This window comes from Sylvia atricapilla, chromosome 4, assembly GCF_009819655.1.
Source record: "Sylvia atricapilla isolate bSylAtr1 chromosome 4, bSylAtr1.pri, whole genome shotgun sequence".
Lineage (NCBI taxonomy): Eukaryota > Metazoa > Chordata > Aves > Passeriformes > Sylviidae > Sylvia > Sylvia atricapilla.
The window spans coordinates 18,782,315-18,802,443 of NC_089143.1; the positions used below are offsets into that span (position 1 = coordinate 18,782,315).

Genomic DNA, 20,129 nt, shown 5'->3' on the forward strand with positions numbered 1-20,129 from the left:
TTGTGGATTTCAAAGTGCAGAAAGAGAAAATGTCAACTGAGTGAATATCTGTTATTAAACTTCATCTCAAAAATAAAAGCGAGCTGTGTGCTCCTGTACCTATATGGTAAAAAAATTGCTTTACAGAAGGCACAGAAGAAAAAATGTTACCAAGAGTACAAAGTAACAGCAGTGCTGGGTTAGTGGCTGAACTAGATGATCTTAGAGGTCTTTTTCAGTCTTAACGATTCTAATGTCCTATGATTTATAGTGCCATGACTGCATGGATGTATTGAATTTGTGTGCAGGAGGAATGACTGAAAGGGTTTTTGCTGTTTGTTTGTTTTTTCTTATCAGTCTATTCTCTGATTTTAAGTAATATTAACATAAACCTTAAAAGAAGCTGGAAGACTTCAGGACTGCAGGAGGCTCCTTGTGGCTGTCTTTGTATATGTACTCTGCTGTTTTCAAGTTCAGCCAACAATAACATTAAACTTACATCCACACTGTTTAGCTTTTTTGACTGCTAAACACAACTACCTCTTCACTGTAATAGTTTGTTTATTCACATTTAGCTTCTGTGGTTAGTGTTTCTGTAAACAGACCACGATTAGGTATTGTATCTGCTCAGGTCCATAGTACTGAGTAAATCTGATGTCTTTACAATGAGATATGGGAACCCTAGACTATGGCTCTGAGGGCTTCCAGAAAATTCCTGGAGGGCTAAATTAGCTATAATCCTATAATTTGTCTTTACTTTGAATTGACAACAATTCAAAGTAAAGAGAAATTATAGTATTACCTAAAAGAATAGTTTGTATTTCTAGTATAAACATTCACACTTTATTTGTAAACGATGGAGAAAATCCTTTTCCAAGTGTGACAGTTATATTAGCCTGTTGCACTCCTGGATGAATTTTAAATAGTGGTGAGTGTGCCAGTTTCTTTTGCTGTCTATGAAGTATTTACTGGTATTGCAGATGAAACCACCTACATCTCCCCAAATGGATGCCACTCAAGTTGTCTTAGAGCATTTTGTGTGACTTAGGGGGGATTATGTCGCATAGGTAGGTATAAAGTTTTCAGCATATGATGGATAAAGTTCCATTCTCTTTTAATAACCACTGAATGAATGTGTAGTCTTTGCTGAAGCTGTTGTATTGTTATTGTTGCTGAGCAGAGACAAGAGCAGTGTGGTCTGAACTGCTTGCTTACTCTTTCATTCTTTCCTTTCTCTTTCCTCTTCCTCAGACACTGGCGTAAAAGATAACATCTATAGGAAACCTCCTATCTACAAACAGCATGGTACAGTCTGCTTTTCTCTGTTGCAGTTTTATCTATGTGTCTTTGCAAAAAAAAAAAGTGTATTGACTCCCAAATTAGTTTGCTGTAGTCTTTGCATTTCATTATGTCCCTATAACCTCAAATAGAAAAGGAGAAAAAGTAACATGAAAATTAAATAGCATTTTGTATAACATGATGTCCAAAGATACATTAAGTTCTCCAAAACTGGCATATTGGTGATATGACGATTCAGAGCTGATAATAAGCGCCACATAAACTGCTGTGCTATGCCCTTGACTGCTGTTCCACACCCTGTTTGCCCTCTCCTGCCCCTCTGAGCCTGCTCCTCAATGTAAATCATGAGATGCAACTTCTCAGGCTGAGCAAAAGAAAAAGAAGACACAACAAAAAGGTTGATTATTGTAGTGGTGTTTGGAAAATTCATGAACAAATGCAAAGTAAAAATCATCTAGTGTAAGTCAGCCTAGTTTCACTCATTTACAAAAGCTGATGATATCCTGTATCCTGTCTATGTAACTTAATTTTATAGATACTTCTGGTTTGCAAAGAGGATTCTAAGCTATAGCTTTATATTTGCAGGCTGGGCATTTTTATACCAGTTTGCTCTCTCTGAAGTCTGGATGATGTCAGTTTTGCACTGCTGTATGGAGTTGTCCTTGTAATCAGTGAAGTGAGCAGAGAATTAAACTAGAGAGTCAGCAATCTCAATAGGCTAACAAGAATATATGTTTTAAACTTTCTTTTCTAGATTATAGGTGTTCTGAAAGATTGTGTTGGAAATACTTTTTTTTTTTTCCTACCAGAGGGGAAAACATAATTTACTCTAACTAAAAAAAAAATCAAACCCCATAAAATCCAGAAACAACAACAACAAAAATCAATAAACTTTCCTTCCAGTAAAAAATAATATAAATGAAAATGAAAATTTAAAAGATTTCTCTTTTGTTCTGGAAGAACTCCCAGCTAAAGCATGAACACATGAGCAGCTGATGATTCAGCTCCTCAAGCTAATGGGACACTGAACTAATTCATGCTGAAAAGGAGCCAGAGAACATTCCTTTGTTGAAGAGACCAAGTTTGAACAAACAAGCACAAAAATGTTCTTTAAAACAAGAAATGCAAGAAGCTCTTCCAAAACATTTGGCTTTAAAAGGCTTTAGTTACATCAGCACCCAATAGATTTGCTGTAGCTACAGCTTATATGTTTCTATTACAAACAACCAACTTCGGAATGAAAAAAAGGCGGTGGAAAAATGGGACATGCAAGAGATCGGGCTCAGAGCTGGGGTTGGAAAGTGAAGAGTGTAGGAGCCTGCATGGTTGTTGCATGTGTGTGTTTTAGAAATATTTGAATGTCATTAGAAGTTACTAAAGAAGTTTTGAAATCACATAGGGATTCATGGCAGAACTGAGTATCCCTTGTAGTGGTGAAGCTAATGCTCAGTAGTGATGAAATTCAGGGCACTTGGGTTTATCTGCCAGCAGTGTGTTATATGAAGCCTTCTCAGGAACTCGGGAGGGGCTGGCCTTCATGGCCCTCACTGATTTTGGTTGTAAATCCTCTGCATCTCTTTGGAGTCAGATGCTTTCAAGATCTTGTGGAACTTTTGAAATTTCTGGATAGAAATCTTGAATCAAGCATGTTTGGGTGTTTTTTGGTTTTTGGGGTGTTTTTTTTTTTTGTTTGTTTGTTTTTTTGTTTTTTTATTTTTTTTCCTTTGAAAACATCAGTTGTCTTGAAACAAAAATAAAACTTCCAAATATGCATCATAGGGATTTCTGATTTAATGAGAGCAAGATCCATACACATAACCTGGAATGACTTGTTGACTCACAGTTTAGGGTGTGCTCCCAAGATATCTGTGAACCCGGGTAAGGTCCTTCTTGCAATGTAGGGGCTTTATTCATCATCTGTCATATTTAAATATTCCTCCCTGTTTATCCCTCAGAGAAGCAGCTTGCCATCTTGGGAAAATACCCTTGACAGGATGCTATGAGATAACTGCAAAAGTCCTGTGTGTTTTCATAATGCTGTTCATGTTTTTAACCCAGCATTGGGGTGTTTTTTTCCCCTCTAAATTGAAGGTGGGGGGAAGCAGCCAAACCCTCTACAGTTCCAGATTTTCACCTCTAACCTACAGATATTTTCCTTATGGGAGTTTGTCATTTTTTAACTACCACCTCCTTAGCAAAACCAGTTAAGCTCTGGATGTGAGCTGTGTGATGGCACCAGAAAGTGCAATGGAATGTGCTTTTGGTGGTGGCCTTTCGCCTGTGTTGTTTACATGCAGGGCAGATCCTCTGCAGACATGATGGCTGAGGAACTGGAGAGGGAAGAGTTTTTCCCGACTTGTTGGGAGTTTTGCAGCACTTCTAATGGTGCAATTTAATCTCCTCTCCGTCTCTGTCTCTGAGAATCTCATGTGAGCCTTAACTTTTATATTTTCATACCCTTTCTCTTAATAATAATTGTATTTTCTGTCTGCATTGCATTGCACAGGGCCATTTTTCTCAGGCATTGCAGACAATCCTCTTGTTACATTCATTTCTCATGGGCTTAAAGTTGTGCTATGTCCTTCTGTTATTCCAGTTTTGCACCATTGAAACTTTCCCCAAACTACCCAGAGAGATACAAAGGCAAGTAGGGCACAAATTTTAAGAACTTAACCTGAAATAGTGTGAAATTTGGCACAAAACTTTCTGTAAGAATCTTGATTGTAATTTAGTGTCTGGAACAATACCCTGGGAAATAAAAGACAAGGAAAAAACACATTTGAGGGCTGTGAACTATCTAATGAATAGCTTTTAGGTTTACAGTTTTCTTCTTAGCAAGTTGGAAAGTTGCAAGGAAATAACCCAATGGTAAAACATGAGCAACTTCTTTTGGGGAACACTCTTTAAGGGGACAGTATGGGCAGAAGAGGAAAATACAGTCATAAAAATTGGTTGGACACAAATTTTGAATTTACAATCTCTCTTGCAGATTTTATAAAGAGGCAATGCCAGGTTTGTTCATAATTTTCTTTACCACGATTGTCTGCCCTCTCTGGGAACCCAGGAGATCCAGGTGTGCTGAATACAAAATATCTGTGTGACTACTTGTACTTTGATGATCATTGTAACACAGAAGGGGAAAATTACTTCCCTGTGAGTGGTGGCCATAGAATTTTGTCCCTAAGTTATGATGTCTAGTTCTTTTTCCTACCAATCATTCCCAAAACTAATTTCTTCCTGAAAATGCAGGTTCAAAATCTATCAGGAATAGATTCTCTAAATTCACTGTATACATGAAGGATGAGTATTGTATTACTGTAATAATTTCAAAATAGTTTTATTAATTCTGTGAAACCATAGCTCTACTGTCAAACTTTTTTTTTCTTAGTTGATTTTCTCCTCTTAAAAATATTTCGAACATAACTTACAGTCAAAACAGAGGACAAAAAATAAGATTGTATTTCGTTCAAATTTTTAAAATTAATTTAATCTTACAGCAGCAAGAAGATCAGAAGGGGAGGATGGAAGCTTGGATCAGGACAGTAAGAAGGTAATGATGAGAAAGAACAAAAAGAAGTGTTGATCATTCTTGAAGTAACTTATTTTTAAAACACATGCATATGTAAAGGCATTCTTTTAAATAATTGAAATAATCATTACTACTTTTAGGTCTTTCCAAAAAAACATTGAAAAGCTTAATCTCTCACCCGGAGGGTTTAAAATGTACATTCTGTAGTAAAGAGAAGTAGGGATATTGAGATTAAGAGCAATAAACTCATGGATTTTCACTCAGTCTCAGTATCTGCATGGGTGATTCAGCTCAACCTGCAGACTTAGGGTGTGTATTAACCTATAAGAAAAATGTCAAGAGCAGATTAATTATAAGAAAATGACATAGGGCATCTTCTGAAGTGGGGTGCAGTGGGCAGCTTCATGAACAGAGAAACTATCCTCAGCCCAAAATAAAGGTTTCTGGTAGCTGTGATGTCTAAGTCATCATACAGTCAGCTTTTGTAATTTGATGATGGATGGTACAAGCTGCAGGGAGCATAAACACACAAGCCCTTCACAGGGCATCTGAGACAGCTGAGGCAGGAGAACTGCATCCAGGTGTTAAATCCTGTATCTGATGACGGGCTTTTCCTCTCTGCAGCTAAAGACCAGTTGGCTGATCCTGAAGGGGGACGTGGACACCAGGACCAACTCTCCGGACTCGGACACGCGGTCGCTGTCCCTCACTGCCGGCAGTGACCGCGCACAGGAGGGCACGACCGCCGGCTACTCCCGTGAGTGCTGCGCCCACCCTGCCCAGGACACACGGCTCCCTGCCTGCCGCTGGGCTTCATCTCTGCCATGACTACACCCAGTTTGTTCTGCCACCGCTTGTGAGCGTTCAGTGCCGCCAGACTTCGATGAGAAAACTATTCGTAGCTTCATATTAATGAAAGAAGCTGCATTGCCTGTGTAAATGAACTGTAGTCTCTTTGGAGAGCAGAGATTGCTTATCACAAAAACCCACTCCTCATAAAAGGGCCCACTTATTATATGGTACCTATTTTCAGTAGGCAGGATGGCAGTATCAAGCAGATTTTTTCATTTGTGCTGATTAGTCCTTGACACAAACAATGTATTTTGAATATGGATGGAGCCATTTCTTCTCTATCATGATATGCATAAAGGTTTCATTGCTCCAGAGATGAACTTAGGCATTTTTTTGTTATCGCTCACAGTTATAAGGTCACAGATATATTCCAGGTGGAAAAGGGAATCTGAGTGCTGGCCTGGAGACCATATGCTGGTGCTAGTTGTCAGTACCAAAAGCACATTCTACACATTTCTTATTGTGGTCTACAGGTCAGAGGCATCAGTATTGGGCCTGAATTTTACTTTTAAGTTGCATACAGGACAAAAAAAAAATTAATTATTTTAAGAGATAACCGGGATATTCCTCTCCCTGCCTCCTCCACTTTACACCATGCAGCAGTAGCAGGTCATCCAGGGTAAACAAGCTGGGGAAGCAGTTTTCCAAAAGAATGCACCCAATGCAAGGCATGTCTGGCAGCAGGGTTAGGATGTCAGTCTTGTGGGCATTTTGGTAATGTTGGCTCCATCAACTTATATTAAGGAAATTACGGCTTAGCTATGCAAGGAAGAAGAAAAACAGATGCTACATAATCTGTCACAAGGCTGTAACAAGATAAAGGAAAGTATATTCATCAGTCTCACTGGTCTAGCTTAAAGAGATTTGTTAACTTAATCCTCACTAGAAATCACAAACACGTGCACAAGGTGTACTGCAGGATTCCCTGTGCAGGGGAAATCAAGTCTGACCACTTCATACACTTCACATCTGTAAATCGTTGTCCAGGAATGAACACCTAAACCTTTCATTGTCATACACACATACGGTATGTCTACTATGTGGAGTAGATCTGATGCTCTTCTACACATGTTTTGAGCGACAGTCCTTAAATGCAGATTTTAAGCAGAGAGAAGCACATAGCACACCAAGGAGTGTCACACAGAAACAATATATGGTGCTCATTTTTTCCACTGAGAATGTTGCTATACCTGTCACTCTGCTATACTACCATTTCTTTCATATTTTTAATTACCTTGGGAATATGGAACTATTAAAACTAAAAATGCAATAGATAATTCACACCTCTGTGTCAGGGTCAATATCAGATTTGTGCCAATATAGCTTCTATAGTTCATTTTCCATTGCTTTTAATCAGCATTTCTCTGTCCCTCATGAAAGTTGACCCAATTAGCAGCCACACAGAAATGACACTGAGGAAGTTTTATCGTCCTGAAATTTACACTTTTCCTTTCTTTATCCTTTTATTCACTTACCTGACTGTTTTAATACCTGTAGACATCCTAAGTAATTCCTTCTCTATTCAGTGTTTCCCTATTTAGTTCTGAATATTTGTAGTTCTGAATATTGTCATGTGCCCCCCATTGGCCACAGAAGAGTAGCATCTCTACCTCTTGCACTTACGCTTCAGAACTCTGGCTTTCAGCCCCATCCCTGTGGCATAGTCAGTGACTATCCGAGAAAATAAACTTATTAGGTATTTATTTGTTCGGTGCCAAGTGGTTACATGCAGAGTGGAGAGAGTTAGCAGGCTGTGAAATGGCAGTGATGTTTCCAGATATACTAAACAAAAAACCATGCATTTTTCTGTCCAGCCTCTGAGCAAACCAGGGAAGGATTGTTTTGCTCGAGAAGACATTTTGCCACATTACATTACTTAAATGCCCAGAAGAACACAGCTAACACAGCTCATCAGTGTGAGTGAGGCTTGTGCAATCAACAGGCAAGAGGGGAGCTCGTGTCTCCTCACATCCACCTGTGAAAATGGGTCTTCCTTCTGTATCTGTAGATGGGTAATAGTTGATCATTTACCCTAATTCACGATTTTAAGTGGTGTGTATTTAGGACAGCAGACATCTCGGAAGGCACGTAACCCTTGCTGTGCAGGTGTCCGTGATGTGCTGAGAGGCACCTTCAGACTGGAGTGACTGTCGCTCTGGACGAAGCAGGAGCCATCTCCCTGCTGTTCGGACAGTGTCTGACGGAGGAGGGCTGTGTGCAGTCGGCGGGTCTCGGTGCTGCGCTCGGGGCGGTCCCGGCTCGGTCCGGCCCCGCTTCCCCCGGGCGGCCGCACGGTGTCGCCGGAGCCCGGCTGCGGCCGGCTCTGTACCGTGGGACATTGTTCCTCGGACTGAGCATTGCTTAGCGGCAGAACAGAACTCGCTATCACCATATTCTCTGTCGCCAAAAGGCCAAGAGATCGATCTCCACACTGATATCCAGCATAGCAGCTTTTTCCAGGCAGGAGCAGAGATGACAGCTTTGTCGCAGATACAGGCATTCTGTCACACAGGTATTACACTCTTTGCTCTCTGGTGGCACTGCCATTCACATAAAAGGCAATTATAAGGCTTTTTCCTCTCTAAAATATCAAAACTGTGGTTGCCCTTCTCTAACGGTAGGAGGTATTTGACATGCAATTCAGCATGAGCTTTTTGCTCCCTGTTTAAGTACATTAAGTGCTTTGAATTTTTTTTTTTTTCCATCATGGCCTACCCTTATTCCTACCCAAGTGATTCACTGGCCTACCCTTGTTCCATTAGCTTTTCATCCTTGCTCAGTACTCCAGTTTCTGCTCCATGGATAAAATACTCCTTCAGTGCCCTACCTGGGCTGTCTTTCACCTTTGCTGAGTGCCGAGTACTGACACAGTGCAACTCCCAGTGATCCCATTTCTTCTTTCCTTGTTCTCTTTTTATTTGGATAGCTGGAGAAACTTTTGCTATTTGTTTTAATATCATTTTCAGTGTTTAACTCAGCTTGACTTCTGGCAGTTTTCAGTTTATCTCAGCACATTTTGAGCTCTCTGCTGATCCATCTTTTGTTTTTCCTTTCTGTATGCTTATTCCTAATAATCTCCTTAGGGTATTTATTAATCCAGTGGGGTCTGGATTGCCTTCCTGCATTCCTCTTTGGACACAAACTGCTAAAATTTTTGACAGAAAGAAGTACTGTACATTCAGTTCTGTGAGCCATCTGACTTCTGTAACATTTCGCATCAGTTTTGCGTAATTTGCTGTACTGGAATCAGGAATGTTTATTAGACATGTGTCTGTTCTTCTACTGTCTAGCTTTTAAACGTTCTTATTTGAGTCTTACTACTAAAATTAAGGCATTTCAGTTTTCTCGTAATGACCACACACAGTTTCATCATTGTGTTACATCATTTTTTCATGGTAACACCAGTTTGCAGGTTTTCTCCATCTTAGAACTTACTTTCACTTGGGTGTATATACTGTGGCTGATTTACTTTATCCACTGCTATATCTTCATTTTTTTTCCAAGAAAAGTTTTGCAGAAAGAAAAAAACCAGTTTTATTTTTTTAAGCATTAGGGTATCAACCTGTCTTTTTTAAGAAACAAAACTATAACCCAGGTCTCATGTAGCATGTTCAGAAGTGATGATCTAAATCCCTTTCATCTCAAATTCAAGTCATGATTTAACACCAAGTTGGAAGGCAGAGATTTGACAATCTCTCCAGTCACAGGCTTTGCATCCCGTAGGTGCATGAGGCCCCCATAAGATAAGCCCCACAACTCCCTCCACATTGTGCCCCTGGCATGTTGCTGTTTCTAGATATTGTTACACATATTCACCTGCATAAAATAAGGAGAAAAGATGAGCATAAGAAAGTTATTGCATCTCATTGATAGAGTATTTGCATTTACATGTCTTTTACAGGTTTTCCATATTCTAAGTCTGCTTCTCTACCTGGCTATGGAAAGAATGGCTTACATCAGGTAGGTAAATTTAAACATTTAAATACATTCTCCAGGAAAAAAGGTCTCATAAATAGACAACTCAGTAATTACTTGAAAATCTACACAGTAGTAACACTTCAAAGGTGTTTTGGCTGCGAGCCCTGTCTGACAGATTCATTCCCTATGTGGGGTACAGTTTGTCTCTCGGAAAGAGTGAGACTGACTGAAGCTTCTCCTGTTAATTGTGAGCATCATGAGCATTGAGAATCTTGATTCTCCTCTCAAAATAAACAAAGATCTAAGATGTACAGGCTACATATATTAATCATAGGATAGCCTGAATTAATGATAGAGACAGGCCTATAATTAGGCAAGTAATGATCTTAGAGCAAAGGTGGAACAGCCCACATTGCATTCCTTGAACCATCTGTTCTGTTTATTCTAGTATGAATGTGTATCTGTGTGTGGTGTGTCTTTTCACACACAGCCGTTGTACTTTTAAGGCAGGGAGAGATCAGTGAAGATTGAATGACAAGCAACAATCTAAAAAGAGAATTGTCTAACAAAATGATGATCAGAAGAGACTAGGATTTTTTTTTTAATACTTTTTTGCAACTTTTATTAGTTTTAATAAAAAGGAAGCTTTGACAATGTGTCCTCTCTCTCTGGCATCTAGCATTATGAATTCTCAGTTCGTGGCTTATACTGTTAGGTGAAAAAATACTATGGTTTATAGTAATGAGCTGTCAATACATAGATGCATGTGCACCTACCTTTTGAAGAATTGATTTGTGTCCAAGTTGTGTGGAGAAGACCTCGTTCAAATTCCCTTCTTTCTCCAAAGGAAGATGTGAAACCTGCAAAAGCACATGAGGAGGATTAAATTTCCCCAGTGACAAGAGTCAAACTGAGAGTCATTTGGAAGGACCTGCAAGAAAGAAATTATCAAGGAGTAGCTAAATGGATTTTTCAGTAGCTGCTGAAATGTCCATCCATTTGAGTTAATATTGCAGGACTAGTTCTGCCTCTGTTGCTTCAATACCTGGTTTCTTGATTTCTTCTCTGGAGAAAGGAATGACACTGAAATTTTATTGAGTAATATTTACCAATTTAAAAGGGTCCATATAAATCTAGTCCCACCTATAAGTCAAGAGATGTTTTTCTGACTTTTCAGTATAGGTGTTGCCAGTAACCTGAAGCAGGCAAGACACTGATTTGTGCCCAGCCACTGCACTGGTGAGGCACCAAACCTGTCCCAAGGCTTCCCAGAGTCGAGGCCAAAGCGCTCAGAATGCCTTGCAATGTGATGGGAAAGCGGCAGATGGCAGCATCTGTCCCATATAGAGAGCCACAAACCTGTATAAGAGTTGAAAAGGTTTCTCATGGTCAAATCCTTGAGGCCAAAATTCCTCTCAGAATGGATGTCCTGTTTGGATTGTAGGCTTATACCAGCTTTTGTGGTTTGTTATTTTTAATCAGCCATCCCGGTGCTGGATAAATAAAACCCCAAAAGCAAACAACAAGGAGCCTTGCAGGTTATTGTGGGCATAGTATCTGTGCACACCACTGATACTCTAGCAGGCAAAAATGAGACTTAGAAAAAAAAAATCATAATAGTGCTTTTCTGATTTCTTGTACTGTTTTTCATCATAGCATTTGTCTGCAAAGGAAGAATACATTGGTTCAAATAAAGCACATACCTGGCACATGTAAAGTTCTCCCAGGTCAGTGGCACCAGCAGTGTGAAGCAGAAGGACAAAAGTTGCAGTGCAGCAGAAGTCATTTCTCATGATGTCAGTGACACATCAGCATCACAGAAAAGTGACAGTGTCAGTGTTACCGTGCTTACTTGAGCAATTAGGTCAAATTTGAATGAGACTTATTTTTCTTTCTCTCACGCAAGGATCTGTATTTTAATTCTATGTCCTACTTTTTTCTCTCAACAATGTTCAGAGTGGAGGTTTTGTGTATTTTGCTGTAATATTGCTTCTTTCTTTCTTTCTTTCTTTGTCAGCCTGAAACAATGGGCCAATATGAAACAGACCAGGAGGCAAGCTGGGGGATGAAAGGTACATTTTCTTTGCAATGTCATTTCCACTCCCCTTGTGTTTTCACCCTTTGAGGATTTTAATTGACGTATTACCATAAAGATTACAATTCTGAGCTCTTCCTGTAGTCCACATAATAATGACTAGCCAGAGACACAGCTCAGAGAATCACAGAGAATCTTCTTTTTACTTGGTCGAACCTAAAGGCCTGACAGAAGTATTGCATCACGGGGTAGTGCAACCAGGCAGAGTCAATAGCAGGATCCTTGCTATGTGGCAACAGCCTTGTGGTGTTGATCTCATACCAAAGACAGGAGGAAATTTAAGATAATCATTCCTTCAAGTCTAGTTGGGAAAAGTCCATTGTGCTTCTTGGTTGTGCTAGAGTGTGTTTAAAATGTGCAGAGTTCAAAAAGGAGAATTTATTTGCAGTATTTTCTTTTATTGCAGTTTTAAGTGGACTGTGCACTTAATATGGAACTTGGGTTGGAATTTTCAAAAGAGCTGAAAAATTTTATATCCAAGATACTTTAACTCATTTTAAAAATCTCATTCTAATGCTTCACTTCATGACTTTGTGTTCATAAAAAATTTTGTCTCTGTTTGAATAGGGTAAAGTATAGGTTTTGAAAAGTAGACTCGATCTCTGATTTAATTTCAGACCATAAAGTGGTCTGTGAAAACATTTTGGCTATCCTGGTAGCATTTAATCACCATTTGAATAGATAACATTGTGGTAGTCATATCATATAGAGTCATACACTGACCTAACTAGAATTCCCTTGTGCTAGTTTAGATCCAGGAGTCATTGTTACCACATCCCCAAATCATCTTTTCTTCCCTATTGTTATTCCCAGTGCAGTCAGCCCAAGTGCAGGGTGTCAGCATCTTGTAATATCGTATTATCTCAGTCGTTTTCATATGTGTTTCCAAACTGACTTGCCTTTAATAACCCGTATATTTTAACTATTTTCAGTAAAGAACAATAAGGGCAGGAGTTTTGGATGACAGACTGACTTAACTCTGCACATAAGCTTCCTGTAAAAAGAGATACCCAATTTTGCCAGACATAATCACCGTGTAACCCAATGGCATCGGGAGATGGATTTTCTGTAATAAGCCTTTGATTTCCAGGACAATTGCTTTGGTAATAGACAGTGTTATAGGCATTCAGGGCATGGGGGTCAGATTCTTACTGTGCATGCAGTTATCCAACAGCTACTGAGAAGAGAGAAATGTAGTAGCATAGCACATTTGTGATGTACCTAAATGTTCATTGTGGTGGCACCAAAAGACAGCTATAAATTCTAAACTGTGAACCTGTTCTCATTCTTTTGCAGAATACAAGGTAAGAAGGGCTTTTCCAACACTGGAAGAACAATCAGATTCAGCACTTCCTAGCAAGGTTACATGGGTTCCTTTCTTTTATTTTATTTTGTTAATTTTTGTCCCAGTGAAATATTTGTCAAATCAGGATGCAAGTATGTACCGTTTTTTAGTAAGTTCCCCATACCACCATTTCCATGCCTCAGAACTGGATTCAGCTGGAGTTCATATGCTCTTGTCTTTTTAACAGATTTACCCTTATGAAACACTTATTGTAACAAACCGAGTTCGTGTGAAATTGCCTAAGGATGTGGACAGGACCAGGCTGGAGGTAGGAATGATATTTCATGGCACTTTTGCAAGCATTTCTCCTGTTTGCTTACTATCCTGGATATCCCTGTGCCTCAGTAATAGCAACAAAGAAGAGAGAAGAGAGGAATAACATTATGCATTAAATTTTTTTTCAAACAAGTCAGTATGTAGGCAATTTAACTAAAAGAATGCCAAAAAACCTGCCAGATGTCTGACCAAATGGTGTTTTACAAAGATACAGATGAAACCCATCAGTTTTGGATGATTTTTACAAGGTATTGGAAGTTCAGGTGGGATGTGGGAACATGTGGAGTTTGTTTTTGGTTTAAATTCATATAAAAAACATCTTCATTTAATAGCCTAAATATTACAAAAAGGCTCCATTTATCCTGAAAATGCATGGACCTATGTTTGGTACAGCTTTGCTGTGCTATCCGGATCTCACTTAAGATAGAGAAATACAGATATAATATATTAAAACAGAAAGCTGAGTTTCCAAAGATCAAATCCTGAAGTTGATGTTCAAGCAGAATTCCCAAGGTTGATTTTTTTTGACTATCAATGACAGGACTGAATAAAAAGCACACCTTAAATAACCTTTCTGTGAATTAAGCTGAAGAGGAAGAGATACAATAAAAAATAACGTGATAGCAGTATTGGACTTTGAGGGAGACTTATATTTTAATAAATTTGCTGTATTTTGAACTTGATAATATGACAAGAAAAGAAGAAAGAAAAATTACTTTTAAAACAAGAAAAAAAAATTTTTGAAGGAGCAGAAAGTTCTTCATGAAAGATCAGTTTTTAAAAATTATTTACCAAATTTGCATACATGTAGTATGTTTGGAAATTGGTGTCATGCTCTTGAATGCTTCAATGTGCTTGTCACTTGGTTTCCCAGTGAGTAGTGTTGATTTCATTGTAAAAAAAAAAAGAGAGTCTCAGTTATGTGCTGTTTTAAGTGTGGTTTATAGCAAGGCATGATAGCAATACTAAAAAGCATGATGAGTATGGAATAAGGGGCAGGGAGTTGGAGGGATGCTCCTCTGGACATATCCTGTAAAGGTTTCTTTTATATATATGTGTAGACATATGCATGTGGGTGTTAAAGAATAGATTCTTTGTTTAAACACAACAGACTAGTCTGAATAGCAAATGCAGCTCTAAATTGCTTTTCTAAGACAACATATAGTTTGCTTTGGATGGATCATGCCTGCCCTGGCTGCCATTATCTGTAACTCATACACCATCCTCAGCTGGGATTGCTGTTTGTTTAACTTTGGAGCTGTTCAGTCTGCCTCACACCAGGTGCAGCACAGGGCCTGTTGGCTCGAGGAGCCCAGCCACTTCAAAGATCTCACAGAGGTTTGCAAAAAAGAACAATAAACAAGATCTGCTTCAAACCTGCACCAGAAAAGCAATGAGGGGACCAGGCCAGTCCTGCTGATTGCTGCACTATGTTAAACACATGTGTCTGTAGGAAGGACTCCTTTGTAGACTGTCTTACATTTAATTGGGATCGGTAGTTTTTTAAACAATTAAATTAGAAGCGTTTTAATAGCACTGTAACTACTGTAGGAACAGAGGCAGTTGCTCATCTACGCATTCAAACCATATGCAGAGTTGAGTGACAGGCACAAACCGTTGCCTTCCCTGTCAGCCTCTTCCCCTCTCTCCTGACCCTTTCTTCTGTATTACAGAATTGCTGGAAATAAGTAGCTTTGCATAGAAAAGCAGCTTATCATTATTTCCCTTTTGTGGCAGAAGTAGAAGATAGTAACTTCATTATGTACTTGTGCACTCAGCAAATTTCAGGCTTGCCAGGACCCAGGACTCAGGGAGCCGAGGACCATTTGGGTTTATAGGTTTGCACAGAAGCAGACGAGGCTTGGAAATGTGGATACAGACATCTGTCTGTTAGCAGAGGGCCCACTTAACATACCTTAGTATCTTCAAGCTTTTGAGGACAGCACTGGGAATACTGAAAGCATGTACTAAGGTTATATTTCACCTTTCCTTGAGGTGCATTTCACACTTGCTAGAGGGTGTGATTCAATGCTTGGGATCTCTAAGAGGCAAGTGCTCTTTCCAGGTATGAATTGGTTTCCAGCTGATGTTCACTTTTCATACTGCACATCCGATGTCACTTGTGAAAGGGCTGGATTTTGCCTACAGAAATGGTAGCAGTGCTAAGTCCATGTATATTATCCAAACTGTAGAGTGATATATCTAGGAAAATCTCCTAAGAAAAAATACCAGTTGTCAAACCTGAAAACATTCTTACTGTGTCTGGTATCAACAGAATCTCTCTCTCACACGTGATGTTTCTGATTTCCTGGTCCACTTAGGAGCAGTAAGGTCGACTAAATTTGCATGAGGTCAATTTGTGTGACGTCTCACATTTTGACTTGAGGCAGCCTCCTCTTAGTGGAACAGTTTGTTGTGAACTTTGAATGATCCATCATAGATGTCATGGAAAGGGCACTATTGTTTGTCTATGATTCACTCTTCCAAGGAAAGTCTCCTATATTGAGTGTTCCTATTATGAAAAGTGAACTCAAGTCAGTGGTATTAGCTCCTGGGGTCAAATTAAGGGAGGCTACAACGAAACCTTGGCAAATGTTCAAGGACCACAGGAGGGTGGGGGTTTAATGGGTGGTAGTGTTTTCCTAACTTCTCTCCCAGTGTGAGTATTTTTTAGATTACGCTGTTGTTCAAGAACTTTATTTCAAGGATTATAAAAAATATTTTCCTGTAAAAATGCATATTTTTCTAAGCCCAAGAGGTATCTAGAGATTAGGAAGGCTCAACTGGTAATAAATGCATTCAAATAATAGTCATTCTTTCCTCAAAAGTACATGTAACTAAGCATAGAAACACTCAGCATGTTCTTGTTTGCTTGTCTTAACTCAGCAGTGAGACAGAAGTACCCAGTTCCATGTGCTCTTCCAAGGAGATGTTTATGCCAGCAGTGAACTAATACATGCAGCACCAAGAACTGGTTATAATGAGCAGCCTGCTGATTTTTAAATACGTTACTGGCACGTTGGTTTGTGAATTAATAGCCTGGATCTCACTTTTTTATATGCTGATTAGAAATGCAAGGAATTTACAGGAGATAAGGATTTGGCCAAGGAATTTTTTTAGGAGTTTCTCTCTACCCTAGTGCTGTTTATTGTAACATTAGATGAACGGAGCAACATTCCCATCAGCTATTCTAACAGGAAATGGTGAAGAACAAGTTCATTCACATAACATTGCAGAACAACAAAGCACTAACATAATGCAGGTGTGGATTATACAACCTGGGTGGAGAAGAGGAATTGCACCCTCACCGTGTCTGCAGAAGACATGAACTTGAGGGAAGTGTAGCTGATGCTTCAGTGAGCAGAGCCTCTGTTCAGAGGCACCTGGCCAGGCTGCAGGAATATTGACAGACACTTCATGAAATTCAGTGAAGATAAATCCACGTTCTTGCACTTGTGACCAAATAACTCTATTTATCGGAACAAGATGGGGAGAATGGCTCTGAGGAAAAGTTCCTGATGATGCTGATGGGAAACAAGCAGAAAATGAGTCAGCAGCTCACCTGTGTAGTAAAGGGGTTACAGGGCAGAATACACCCTTCCCAGAAGGTGGCACTGGAAAACCGGGAGACAATGGTCACAAGTTGCAGGAAAGGAAATGACAATTGGATGTAAGGGGAGTGGTCCTCACTGGAAGAGTAGTGCAGTAAACAGGTTGCCCAAGAGGCTCATGGAGTGTCTACCCCTGAAGGCATGCAAAACACAGCTGGACAAGGCCTTGAGGAACATGGTCTGTTTTATCTTTATAGTCTTCATGGTCTTGGGTCAAACTCGGGCCTGCTTTGAAAACCTCTGTAAGTCTCTAATTTACCTAGATTGGTATATTCCGTGAAGATACAGTATCATTACAAAACATGATTATTTGGTTAGTTTGCTGCAATAGCATTTGAAAAAATATAGACTATTTGGTCTGTCTTGGAACTTTTTGTCGGTTTTTGTTTGTTTGTTTGTTTGTTTAATGCAACAGGTAAAATATAAGTGTCCTAGACGAAACTTCCACATTTTATACATCTTAAGTCCTGAATTTTCAGGGCTAACACATCATCTTTGGATGGTACACATTGGCACATTCCTTACCTGCTGCTTCTCGAAGGAAGTTTGGCTTACAGACACTTTCAAATATCTCAAAACCTTTTTTAAGTACTTGAATACCTTTATCATTTGAGCCTTGGGCTCCTAAATGCATGCACCTGATACTTGTATCATAGCTTGGATATTTTTTGCCTGTTCTTCAGTCACAACGGTGCGGTTCAGTGCTTGCATATTCAAATTGATAGTTCATGTCCAACTGCATAGATTTTTTTTTTTCCTTCTGCAGTTGTTTGTATCACAGAGTATAAGATTTCTTTTGTGGTCACAGGCTGGTAGTTTTGAAAGCCAATGTAGTTAGGATTTTCCATTTAGAAACCATGTTTTAGTGTTTTCATTTGACTTTCTTATCTTAATGTATCTTAGGTTTTTCAGCTGTTTCCTTTGAATGTCAAAGCTTAAAAGCATTATCCATTCATGCCTATCAAATGCAGTAGAAAGTAAATTATTCTTCTTTTTGTTTGAGCCTGTTCATTCTTTGTTTAGCTGAGACAATTGCCAAGGAAAAGGTACTCCAGAATGTCAAGTAGCAAACTTTGTTTTGCCACCTTGTTCTCTTGTAAACAGAAATGAGAGATTTAAACATGGGCGCGGTCTTATTTGAACAGAGCACTCACTTTAAGTCAAACATGCTTTTCCTCCTGGAGCTGCTTGTCTGGATTTGCTTTAGGGATCACATTTTTTCCACTAGTTTTCATTCGACAATCACCTTGGGTTCCAGCCATTTGGGCTTCAACCATTTTAGGACTTGTTTCCAGTAACTGAGCCTGAATTTTTAAGAGCTCATCTCCTGGATGTCATTCATACAAGTAGCATTGTGTGTCCTACCTCCTCTGGAGCTCTGATGGGGGAGATGAGAGCAAAACTGGTAAACTGTGTGTTTTGCAGTTTCTAGTTTGGGGCTGGGTGCGAGGTTATGGGCTCACTTCACAGTAAAGCTCATAAACTGGGGTGAAAAAGTGCAAGTCACTGACTTCAGTAGAACTACTTCACACTGTTTAACTTGAAAATATATGTGTGGTGTTTCTCATTCTAGGCATGTGCTTGTGTTGTGATCAGTGATGCATGTTTATATCAGATTTCAAAGCATTTTACAAAAGCAGCCATTATAAAATGAAAATACGCGTTAGAATTGATGTGATATGATGTGAAAAGTAATTTCCATGTGAGCAGAAGCACTGTAGGAGTGAACAGAGGTTAGGTATGGAACATTTATGTTACAGGTGCACTGTAGGCCAAACTAAGGGAAACTGGAAAATCTGCTTTATGGATAAGGTATTTTGGGCCTAAAACAAGTGAAATTTTTGAAACTCATTATCTTCTTTGTATTTTCATAATTTATTATGGATTCCAAGTTTTGTTTTTATTTATGAATTATTTTCTTAATTATGCAGCATTTTTATCAGCTGTCAGCTGGAGGCAATAACTTATGTCAGTGTCAGTAATGAAAAAGCTCATTTGAATGACAGGATGGTGGCATAGATTATCATCAGAGATGTTCTCTGTGTATGCTGTTTAGATAATATATTCATACACCTGAGAAAAATACTTCATCCCACCTTTTTGTACCTTTATGGATGACTCAGCTGGGAAAAATACTGACTATGCAATGCTCCTACAGAATATTTTCTGTGTGCCTTGTGATACTTACCAGGAGGTTAAATTGGAAGTACCCTGTGGTAGTGCTGAGTGGAATGCAGCTTCTCTGTGAGACTCCATGGTACCCTGAAATACTGAACAAGATACAGCCACAGATCCAGGAGCCTTGTAGAGGTGCTTGGGGTGATATGGGCATGGGGAAGGGTCTCAGACTCCTTTCCTCACTGCTTCTATTACACTGCTTTCCCTGGGAACCTTTCTGAGGACCCACATTGCCGTGTGGAGGGGGATCTACAGCTCCTGCAAGGCTTGGCTGCACAAGGGCTCTATTTGTGTTGCCACTAATTGCCCTTCTCTGAGGTAACTGCAGGCGCCTGCTGCCTTACCCTCTCATCAGCAGAGCTCCTTAGTCATCTTTTGATACCTTTTAAAGTTCATTAGGTGCCAATTCATGCCATTTCTTAACTTTCCCTCCCCAATAACATAATTACTTAATAGTTTCAAATATTTAATGAGCATGAAGCTTAATTAGGCCATAGATGAACATAACATTCAATACTCCCTTGGGAATGTGGCACGTGGCTAATTACAGCTTTGTAATTAGCCATGCAGCAGGATTAGAAGAAACGTCTGAAAAGCCTGCTGAGCCCCAGGAGTGCAACAGAAAGAGGGGTGAAGAGTGCAAACCTTGTGAAAGCGAAATGAGAATTCCAAAGTCAATAGAAAAAAAAAAAAATCCAGCAAATTTTGATTCACCATCTGAGAATTCTGTTTGGGCTAACCTTGAGAGGCATGAGAGGACAGAGTGGAAGGGCAGTGAAGAAGAGAAAAACTGGAGAGGGGAAGAAGCTATTACTTTCTAAGAATTGAGATATTTCCACAATCCTGAATCTTACTATAGGAAAAGACTGTATCTCAGCAGCAAAGGTTGTGCACCAACTTGAAGAGCTAAAGCTTGGTTATTTACATGAGCACTCACCAACCTGTGGATAAACCTTTCTCAGTAAATCCCTGTTTATTTTGAGTATTTCTCATACTGAAATTTCTGAAGATCCTGCAGCTTTAATTTCTGGATTTTGTGAATCAGAA

The 20,129-nt window shown here is 39.4% G+C and overlaps 1 protein-coding gene across 7 annotated transcripts in view; it reads left to right on the forward strand.

The window, feature by feature from the left end:
- The window catches only part of ABLIM2 (actin binding LIM protein family member 2), a 101,452-nt gene that overhangs the window by 74,673 nt on the left and 6,650 nt on the right, over positions 1-20,129 (forward strand). For 3 of the 7 annotated variants that reach the window (XM_066317213.1, XM_066317214.1, XM_066317216.1), the window contains 7 exons: positions 1,231-1,284; positions 4,776-4,828; positions 5,432-5,564; positions 9,561-9,619; positions 11,595-11,649; positions 12,969-13,033; positions 13,205-13,285. In XM_066317213.1, the coding sequence (XP_066173310.1) occupies positions 1,231-1,284; positions 4,776-4,828; positions 5,432-5,564; positions 9,561-9,619; positions 11,595-11,649; positions 12,969-13,033; positions 13,205-13,285 (500 nt within the window). Of the gene's footprint in view, positions 1-1,230; positions 1,285-4,775; positions 4,829-5,427; positions 5,565-9,560; positions 9,620-11,594; positions 11,650-12,968; positions 13,034-13,204; positions 13,286-20,129 lie in introns of all 7 variants that reach the window. The other 4 variants (XM_066317212.1, XM_066317215.1, XM_066317219.1 and 1 more) reach the window with 3 other exon arrangements.